This window comes from Berghia stephanieae, chromosome 4 (genome assembly GCF_034508935.2).
Source record: "Berghia stephanieae isolate SIO BIC M18660-M18661 chromosome 4, UCSD_Bste_1.3, whole genome shotgun sequence".
In the NCBI taxonomy this organism is placed as follows: domain Eukaryota; kingdom Metazoa; phylum Mollusca; class Gastropoda; order Nudibranchia; family Aeolidiidae; genus Berghia; species Berghia stephanieae.
The window spans coordinates 72,216,546-72,226,772 of NC_088363.1; the positions used below are offsets into that span (position 1 = coordinate 72,216,546).

General features: G+C 38.9%; 1 protein-coding gene across 1 annotated transcript; it reads left to right on the plus strand.

Annotated features, from left to right (window-relative positions):
• Positions 1-270: 270 nt before the first annotated feature.
• LOC144971168 (nucleoside diphosphate kinase A-like) lies at positions 271-6,192 on the plus strand. The gene is made up of 4 exons (XM_078911652.1): positions 271-501; positions 3,285-3,386; positions 4,509-4,621; positions 6,061-6,192. The coding sequence occupies exons 1-4, from the start codon at positions 322-324 to the stop codon at positions 6,176-6,178; spliced, it is 513 nt and encodes a 170-aa protein (XP_078767778.1). The 5' UTR covers positions 271-321; the 3' UTR covers positions 6,179-6,192.
• Positions 6,193-10,227: the final 4,035 nt, after the last annotated feature.

Sequence of the window (10,227 nt, forward strand, 5' to 3'; positions counted from 1 at the left end):
GGTGTAGTGGTTTAGCACTCCACTTAGTAGTCAGTAGGTAAAAAATTACCCCAACGGGAAATTTAGTATAATTTAAAAAAAAAAAAGAAAAAAAAAGAAAAGAAAACACGCAAGCCACCAGGATATGATAGTAAATTGTCTATCAAAAGTGAGTAGTTTTCTTAGAGGGGGTGGGAGTCAACAGACTTTGGCATTTTTTTGAGTGTTTTGGCATTTTTTGAGTCTTCTCCTGGCATTTTGTTGAAAAATAATCTGGCAACCCTGCTTGAAAGATTGACTCCTCTCCTTTTTCGTCCTTTTTTGCCGTGGGGCTTCGAGCGCATGGTTGCTACACTTTTGTCCGTCTTCTCATTATTCACTAAAGACATGGCCGCTGAACCAAAGTTGGAACGTACTTTCATCGCCGTCAAACCCGATGGAGTCCAAAGGGGTCTTGTTGGGGAAATCGTAAGCCGATTTGAGAAGAGGGGCTACAAACTGGTTGCCGGCAAGTTGACATGGGTAAGTTGAGGACAAGTTTCGTTTTCTTCATTTTCTCTATCTAGACTAGAAGACTGTCGAGTGGATTAATTTTACCGATGTCTAGCAACCAGGTTGCTGCACTGGCATTTGATTTTTGGTAGGAAGTCAAGGGGCGATTTTAAATAATTGGTGGGAAGAGGGTTGGTGGACTACCAATCCCCAGTTATATTCATAATAATATTGTATTTTTTCACCATAATCATAATGATTATAATTATAAATAAATATGATGGCAAGTGTCAAACACTGTCACTGACGGGAAAGGTCACTTCGTGCCCCGGACTGCTCCAAAAATGTTTCTCATTGTTCTGGGTAGGGTTATGGCACCCGTAACGTTAATTTTCCTGCTATTGTTACGGCAACCAAGTTGATTGACCAACGATTTTTAATATTGGCACAAAAGTATGTTGTAAACATCGGCTCTTCGCTGCTCAGTCTATACGTAGCAGACTAAACTCCAAGGGCTTTATTTCACGTAAAAAATTTTCTCACTGTTCTGTTTGTCAACTTGATTTTCCATTGTAAGTTTGTGAACACAATATGAACACATGGACAGCGAGGATGGTGATTGGGAAATCAAGTTGTAAAACAGAACAATGAGCAGCATTTTTGGAGCAGTCCAGGGTAGTCAGGGGCACAACGTGACCTTTCCGAACACTGACTGACACTTCGGATTTTGAGATCGTCCACTGAAAGCATAAGTAAAAATACTGGAACAGGCTATTTAATAAAAATGTGATTTTAGAATTTCAAATCTCCTTTGCCAAACCGCTAATTTATGTGTTGCACAGTGACACTGACACAGTGTTAGGTCGGGAGGCCTGCAGAAATCTCATGCTAAGGGAAACAACGCAAATAACCCTAAGAATAAGAAATAGTAAAACCTAGTACCTTTAACTATCCCTCATAGTAATAGGAAAAGCAAACACCCTAGCACCTTTACTAAGTCTTATGACTAACCTTGATAATAGAATAAGAAAAAATCCCTCCGACCTTGAACTAGCCATAATTAGAGAAGAAAAAAACCTAGGGACCTTGGACTGTTTTCAGCACTTCACAAAACAATAGTTTTCTTAGGAATGTTTAATAAATTTATCAAGCCTCTAATATTGACATTGAATAAATGCACGATTAAAGCGCCGCTGACTGTGAAAATACAAATTGAAAGAAATGCTAGCACAAGTAGGAGCTTTCGTAAGGCTTCTCCCTGTATTGTGTCCTTTGGTATGGTAGTTTACACTACCATTCAGCTCGGGTGTAAATGAGTACGAAGTGACTATTCTCATCCCCCGATGCTAGTCTTCATAATAGTATAAAAAGTAGTCCACAATTGTTGTATGTTTAATCCAAAGGTTGTAATGCAGTAATTTGTTAAGTTTCTTGTCACAAGTTGCACAATTTTTTTAAAAAATCAATCAAATCGCAAAAAGCCGGCGACGTTTTTTTCGGTAATCCAATCGGCTGGGGGGGGGGTGAGAATAGAGGCAGCCAAATGAGTACCTTACTATACTATACAGTCAACTGGTACTGTGGAATAAGTGAAACATCATGAAGCGTATTGAGCTTCCAAGGAAATGAGCTATGTGATTTGTTCTATTTATCCAAACATTATGCATTTCAATTATGATAGTGATAGCTATGTAAATAGCCTACTAATATGACATAACCCTATTATGTCCCCTCATTTTGGGATTTATCAAATACTCTTGTCAATTTAATTCATAAAATTTCTTCTCACGTGCATTTTTCTGAGGTGGATTTTTTGGTACCATTCTATAATTGGATATCCATATATGTCATTAGTTGGGCTGATCAGCCTATACTGTCACCCAGAACTCATTTTGTCTGGAGTGCAAATGAGGCTCTCCACTCAGCGGTGTTTGGCTAGTTGGATATGGATCTGAGCAGCACATTGCCTTACAGGCAACATGTTACCTTTTGCTGTTGACCAAGGGAACCTTTGTCTTGTAAAGCTCTTTGAGCGTGTTTAATGGATATTGCGCTGTATATTTATATGTACTCGTACTGTGAGATTATAGTTTAAAATGCATCTTCACTCCAGCACGGTTTCCTCAAGCTTCTCTGGACAAACAAAAAAGTTTGAGGTAAACGCACCTTGCCTTAACGACTTGATGGAGGGAGGGGGGGGCAATGAGGCTCGGCAGTATAGATCTCGCTACCCACCCAAAGGATACCTAGTTCGATATCCATAGCATTATATGGCCTTCAGCAAGCCACTCCTCCTTAGTTCAATTTGCGGCGCATGGCATTGAAAATAGAACGAATGGCAAAGTGCTAAGAATAAGCAGAGAGGTTTGATTATGCGAAATGGTGATGGGGTGTGTTAAGTGGCTGTGTGTCTGCATGTGTATCATATTGCATACACATGCTTGCATTTTAGATAGATATACACAATAAACACATATGCGGCTGTCAATGCCATAGTAAATCATCAGTGGTCGAAATCACCTGGCGCATCATCACTAATTAACGTTGGTTTGGTGAAATTAGTTAGAGGAAGGAATGGAATTATAAAAGGATAATATTCAATAAGGAAAAAATTTGGGACATTCGAATGAGTTCGAGGAAACCGTGCTGGAGTGTATTATTGGCTTGACACGCATATCAACAAGAGCATGACCATTATCATTGAGCATAAACCATAAATTAATTTTGTTGTGCACGGACCTTGAGCTTCCTTTTTTTTTCTTTTTTTTTTTTAACATTTCAGCTCATTTACCTATTAAACATTTCTTTTGCAGGCACCAGAAGACTTGTTGAAGAAGCACTATGCTGATCTGAGCTCAAAACCATTTTTTAATGGTCTTGTAAAGTACATGGCATCTGGACCAGTCTTTGCTATGGTGAGTCAACCTTTGGTGAATTTTATCAAGACTTATTACCATTACATGGCTACGTGTGTTTTTCTAGTCGTCTTTAAACGCTTGTTTCATACCGTCATTTTTGTCTGTATCGCAGTGATGATACTCGTCTGCGGGGTTTTGGGAATTTCTCAGAAATCTTCAGCTGGTTTCAGCAAACCTTTTCCTCAAAATCACCATTGTGTCTTAGTCTTATTCTTTTGCATAGCCCACTAGAGGGTTATGGTCTTACGTCACATTTTGACATCTGTGCTCAGTTTCGTTAAATTTGGTGACCTTTCTTATTTATGTCAGGCCAGACAGTGGCGCCAGATATCACAATTGATTAGTTGGTGGTTGTAGGTGGGGGGAACAGATTGGTCTAGATTTTTTTTCACAGATGTAAAGTGCTGAGAACCTTGCGTCTAAATCATGTTTCATCTCCATCCACCACCATCATATTTCCGCCTTTTTCTAATTTTTCTATAAATAATATGACTCATCACAACCACCACATCAACATCACTAGTATTACAACCACCACATCAACATCACTAGTATTACAACCACCACATCAACATCACTAGTATTACATCCACCACCACTACTGTTGCAACCTCCAACAAATCATCACTCAACCACCATCCCTACGACTACCAACACTACTACTACTACTACTACTACTACTACTACTACAGCCACCACATCATCACCCCTAGCATCACTACAACCATCATCCACTATGGCCACCACTACTACAACCACCACACATATCATCCCTACCACCACTGCAACTACAATCACGACACATCATCCCTACCACCACAACATTATCCAACCACCACACATCATCATCCCTACTACCACCACGTAATCCCTATGACCGCCACCACTACTACTACCACCACCACATCATCATCATAGATCGTATAGAATTACGAAATTTTTACTCCAGCTTGAGTACTGCATAAAGGTTTTTGATTCAATAAATCTTGTTGAAAAGGAAAGCTTGGTTGCTTAGAAATTGTATTTAGGACTTCGGAGCATATTTTGAAGTTATATTCAACAAAGATGAGATACCAGTTTCTCTTTATTGATTTGTTTGTTTTTTTTAAATACCCACAGGTCTGGGAAGGTAAAGATGTTGTAAAAATGGGAAGGATGATGCTTGGAGCCACAAACCCGAGAGAGTCTGCTCCAGGAACTATCCGTGGTGACTTCTGCATTGATGTAGGCCGGTAAGTTATCAATATTCGTGGTTGAACTGAATTTTAATGGCTGTCATTGGCATTTCAGATGATCGTCATAATTGTCCTTGAATTCTCTTTGAGATGCTGAAATTTCAGCTAAATACAGAGTCATTTTCCTCTATTAATATATCATTTACATATAGGAATGGGATTGCAAATTGTCTTCTTTTAACAAGTGAGAAATAGAATTTTTCTCTATCTTTGTGACTAGGTTTATCCATTCAAGTAGAAAGTGAAAAGGCCTAACTATCATGGACCATTGCTATTTATCAGTAGTGGTGTAAGAGCACTTGGGTCTGTATGTCAGTATCAGTACTGAACAATGTGTTCTTCAATATCTATTTATTTATATTAACAATATTTTTTTACTAACAGAACCGATAAAAGTTAGTCAGTGATATCCAGTGGAACCTCATTATAGCAGTGGTGGTGGGATCAGCCTAAAATCCCTGTTATAGCCAAATTACAAGGGAAACAACCCTTATGGCCTGAATTGCGATTTAAAAAGAATCATTTGCAGTGTTGAACGACACACTGCCTGCAGCAAGGCCCATGTTATATTGTAAATAATGTAAGTGCGTATACCCGCAAACGCATGGAGTATTCGCGCACTTGGCCTGGCCGAGCTCTCCATTGCGAAAATTATCAGTGGTTTTCAAAGTTGAGAATCTTGATTATTTGGCGAGATAGACAATTTAGGGTACCAATGTTTGGCTGCCCTTATATAGTGCAACCCCTGGTTAACGACATCCTCCGGGACTGGGAAATGATGTCGTTATCCAGGAATCAAGGGGGCATGGTGAGACCTTTGAATACTTAACAGTGGGATGCGCGGACCAGTGCCTGAGAGATGATACGTCCCAACAATGTTAGAAATGTGTATTTCTCCTGTTTACAAAGTGTATATCAGTTTACGCTTTCACTTTCCAATGTGTATTGTCATTTTTTTTATCGTAAGCAGTGCTCAAACACCATTTAACAACGAGGAATACATTTTTTTTTTAAACAGTGCCGATTTGGTAATACGGCAATAGATAACAGATGCACACATCTAGTTTTGATTTTAATAAAATTCCATATGATAGTGCTGATTTTTTAATACCAAAATCTTTATTGAAGTGCACCAAAATTTACACAAACCTAATATTAGTAGAACATCTTCCGATATTAAAAAAAAAAATCAGACAAAACAAGACAACGACAAAAATTATTTTATTAATCACAATATGATCAGATTTTGACTGATATGATATCTAGGCAAACAACTGATTATTCATATGAATATAATAAATTGAAAGAGGTTCTTATTATTGTTTTCCTGTTTATTCCATTTTCTAAGACCATAAATATACATAATCGCCTCTTTCCCTTTCCACTTTCCATGGTCATAGAATCATAGTCTTTTTTATTTTCTCTTTTCTCAACAGCAATATATGCCATGGAAGTGATGCTGTGGAGACTGCCCAGCGTGAAATTGCCCTTTGGTTTAAGGATGAGGAGCTCAACGACTACAAAGTTACAAATGAGCCTTGGATTTATGAATAAACTGTCAACTGTTATTCCTGTTTGTTGTTTTGTTTTTTTCTTTTAATGGCTGGTCCTATATCTACTACGACTACCAATAGACTGGAGCTTATTTGTACTACTACTAAGGATAGAATATGCTTAGTTTTTTTTGTTTTGTTTTTTTTTGGGGGGGGGGGGGGGGGGGAAGGGGTGTTATTTTAATGTTTTGGGTTTTGCCACTTGGAGTTGTGCCAACCTTACGTAATAAATGCAATTTTTTTTTCATTTTCATTCATTGAAGATTGTTTGCAAAATGAAATTTCTATTTTTTTTAGCATTCATACACTTTTCATTTCTTGACCCAGAAGTGTATGAAGCTAGTTCTGGTTGGGTCATATCAGAATTATACATGGATCTGGAGATAGATCCTGTTTGTCAGCTATAAAGTGTAAGCTTACTCATTAATTTAAATATCGATTATATTATTGCTATTGTGATGTAGTTGCCCATTATCAGATTTAATGCTATTTATCGTTTTTGCAGAATGTTACGCATTTTTTAAAAATCTTACTCATTTTTGGCTCTCCACTGTACACATGTACATGGCCTAGGGTTGGCAGCACTGGTTGCATTGTGTCTAGGGGAATTGGGGTAAAATTGTGCATATTAGTGATGAAAGGTGGAGGGTGTTAGTGTTATTGGTGTTCTTGTGGGATGTGTCATCGTGATGATGATGAGGTGATTGTGGATATAGTGGGAGTGATGATCTGTGCATGGCAGATTTGCACTTAAGCACTTGCATCTTCCTGTTTGACACCCTTTCTTACTACAGCATCTTGTCTGACTCACTATCCATACTTTAAGGGGCTTTCTTGCGCCGATCCAAGAATCACAAGTATCTTGGAAGATGCAAACTATTTATTAAAAAGAAATGTTTTCTCTGGGTACCTAGTTGTGTGGGTGTCTGGGGTAATGAAGAAGCGGATCGACTTGAGGCGGTGAGCCAAGAATTGCCAGAGGGCAGTAATATCCAACATGCAGATTTAAAGGTTAAAATAGAAAAGTGACTCCAAAAGGAATGGGAATGATCCTGGTGCCGAGATGTTCAAAACTGACCTCGGTGCCCCAGACCCAACCCGGGGCTAAAAAGAAGACGAGGTCTAGAGTAAGAGGGATGAACAGCCCCTCTGCAGAAGGGGGGGAAGGGGTGTTATTTTAATGTTTTGGGTTTTGCCACTTGGAGTTGTGCCAACCTTACGTAATAAATGCAATTTTTTTTTCATTTCATTCATTGAAGATTGTTTGCAAAATGAAATTTCTATATTTTTTTTAGCATTCATACACTTTTCATTTCTTGACCAGAAGTGTATGAAGCTAGTTCTGGTTGGGTATATCAGATTATACATGGATCTGGAGATAGATCCTGTTTTCAGCTATAAAGTGTAAGCTTACTCATTAATTAAATATCGATTATATTATTGCTATTGTGATGTAGTTGCCATTAGCAGATTTAATGCTATTTATCGTTTTTGCAGATGTTACGCATTTTTAAAATCTTACTCATTTGGTCTCCACTGTACACATGTACATGGCTAGGTTGGCAGCACTGGTTGCATTGTGTCTAGGGAATTGGGTAAAATTGTGCATTTAGTGATGAAGGTGAGGGTGTTAGTGTTATTGTGTTCTTGTGGGATGTGTCATCGTGATGATGATGAGGTGATTGTGGATATAGTGGGAGTGATGATCTGTGCATGGCAGATTTGCACTAAGCACTTGCATTTCCTGTTTGACACCCTTTCTTACTACAGCATCTTGTCTGACTCACTATCCATACTTTAAGGGCTTTCTTGCGCGATCCAAGAATCACAAGTATTGGAAGATGCAAACTATTTATTAAAAGAAATGTTTTCTCTGGGTACCTAGTTGTGTGGGTGTCGGGTAATGAAGAAGCGGATCGACTTGAGGCGGTGAGCAGAATTGCCAGAGGGCAGTAATATCCGACATGCAGATTTAAAGGTTAAAATAGAAAAGTGACTCCAAAAGGAATGGGAATGATCCTGGTGCCGAGATGTTCAAAACTGACCTCGGTGCCCCAGACCCAACCCGGGGCTAAAAAGAAGACGAGGTCTAGAGTAAGAGGGATGAACAGCCCCTCTGCAGAAGCTGTAGCTGTGACCTACAGTTCGACATGTTGTGATAGATTGTACACAGAACGAATAAAATCACCTGGGTGGGGATCCAGACCTCCCATAGCGGGCAGGGAGGTACATGCTGTGTCTTCTATCCCACCATACCCGTTTTCCAATTGTTTTCTGTCGTTGTCTTGGAGTGAGATTACTTGGTTTTGTCCTGACCCTGGCTGGGAGGGAAACAGTCAAATGCATAGTTATTGTTTTGGGAGATGATATTTTTTTCCTTGTAAATCATCTCTCTGTTATGTATTATTATGTTTGTTATTTTTAATGTATAATGTAAGCATTTGAGTGTATTCCTCTTTGTTGGGTTTTGTGCTTGTGTCCGGATGAGACTTATAGGTGATCTCAAACTAAGTACATTGATGGTTTGCTCTTAGAATCTGCATCTGATCCCTATTTGTTCCCAGTTCCCCTTTGTCTTCCTTTCTCTTGGGTTCTTTAATTGTAATTCTAGAACTTTTTACTATCCCATTTTCTTCCTTTTGACTAGCGCTGTTATAACCTAAATGTGTTGCAAGCGCCGTAAAACCCTTAAAAACAAATAAAATCACAATATTATGAAACCAGAGACTTGAAGTCTGTCGATCCGCCTACAATGTTAAAGTATCTGCAGGAATGTGAAATCCTGCAGAAATTGTGAATAAGCATTTTAAAATAAGAAACGTGACTATTGTGGTTTTATAAAATTTTTACATTATAAGTATTAACACGATTGAGCAGCTATGGCCTCTCAAGGCCGATAAAAATTGGAAATAGCTAGAAACGGGCGCTTAAATGTTGAAAGTGCCGTTAAACACCTAAAAACAGAACAAGCAGCGGCACTTGATCAATTTTTGGCACGCTTTCGCTACTGCTGGATTGCTCGTCCAAAATGGTTTGTCCATTTTCTGTAGTTTTCCATCCCCATTCAAAAGGGAAGGTATTGAGGCATCGATACTGAGAGGAGTCCAGATGTGGCCTGCTTGGTATGCTGCTCTATTGGTCGTGTCCATTATTAATGGTCGTGTCTCGTTGTTCATGTTGCATACCAAGAAACGGATAGATTAGTCTCTTTTGCTGGCATTATTCACTTTGGAGCTGAAGTGGGTTCATCTCTCTTTAGTCTGTCAATGCTGTTGGTAACTATCAATTGCGTTATGAAAGTCTTTCTTGATGACGTATATTAACCAGGGATGCCACTTTTCCGGTTTTAGCCGGAAATCCGGTTTTTTTTTATCACCTGCCGGTTTTAATCCGGAACCTCCGGTTTTTGTCCGTCGTCACTATTCAAAAAAAAAATTATTTTTTTTTAAAGAAGAAACAAAAAATCGCGATCGAGATTTGAGCCAGAACTTTTTCGCCGGTCGAACATTTGGGCACCTAAATGGTAGTTTATCTCGCCCATCCCCATCACAATTCCTCCTTTTTTTTTAAAAAAATTTTTGATAAATAACTCAGAAATTTTCCGCTGAATTTGCCGTGTCAAACATTTCCCTCAAAACCACAAAATCACCATTATGTCTTATGTCATATTTTGACACCTGTGCAATAGTCTCGTGAAATTTAGTGACGGTCCCGTTTTTATGACGTCGGGCCAGACTGAATGGCACCAGATGTCACAATTGACACAGACGACCAGTGGTGTTCTTTGATTAGCGAGTTGATGGTTGAAGGGGAAGGGGAGGGACAAATCTCTTCTCTCTCTCTCTCTCTCTCTCTCTCTCTCTCTCTCTCTCTCTCTCTCTCTCTCTCTCTCTCTCTCTCTCTCTCTCTCTCTCTCTCTCTTCCTCTTCCTCTTTCCCTTTGCCTTTCTTTCCATTTTTCTTTTCTTCTTCATGTTTTTTTTTTTGATATAGAATTCCTAAGATCAATTCATAAATTATTCTGGTAGAGAAGTCTCCTCCTCCCCCCCCC

What these genes read in the sequence shown, in the direction of transcription:
- LOC144971168 (XM_078911652.1), top strand. Translation starts at nt 322, where the DNA reads ATGGTTGCTACACTTTTGTCCGTCTTCTCATTATTCACTAAAGACATG. An exon ending in TTGCCGGCAAGTTGACATGG is followed by an intron (nt 502 to 3,284) that starts GTAAGTTGAGGA and finishes TTTCTTTTGCAG; the next exon opens with GCACCAGAAGACTTGTTGAA. An exon ending in TTCTGCATTGATGTAGGCCG is followed by an intron (nt 4,622 to 6,060) that starts GTAAGTTATCAA and finishes TTTTCTCAACAG; the next exon opens with CAATATATGCCATGGAAGTG.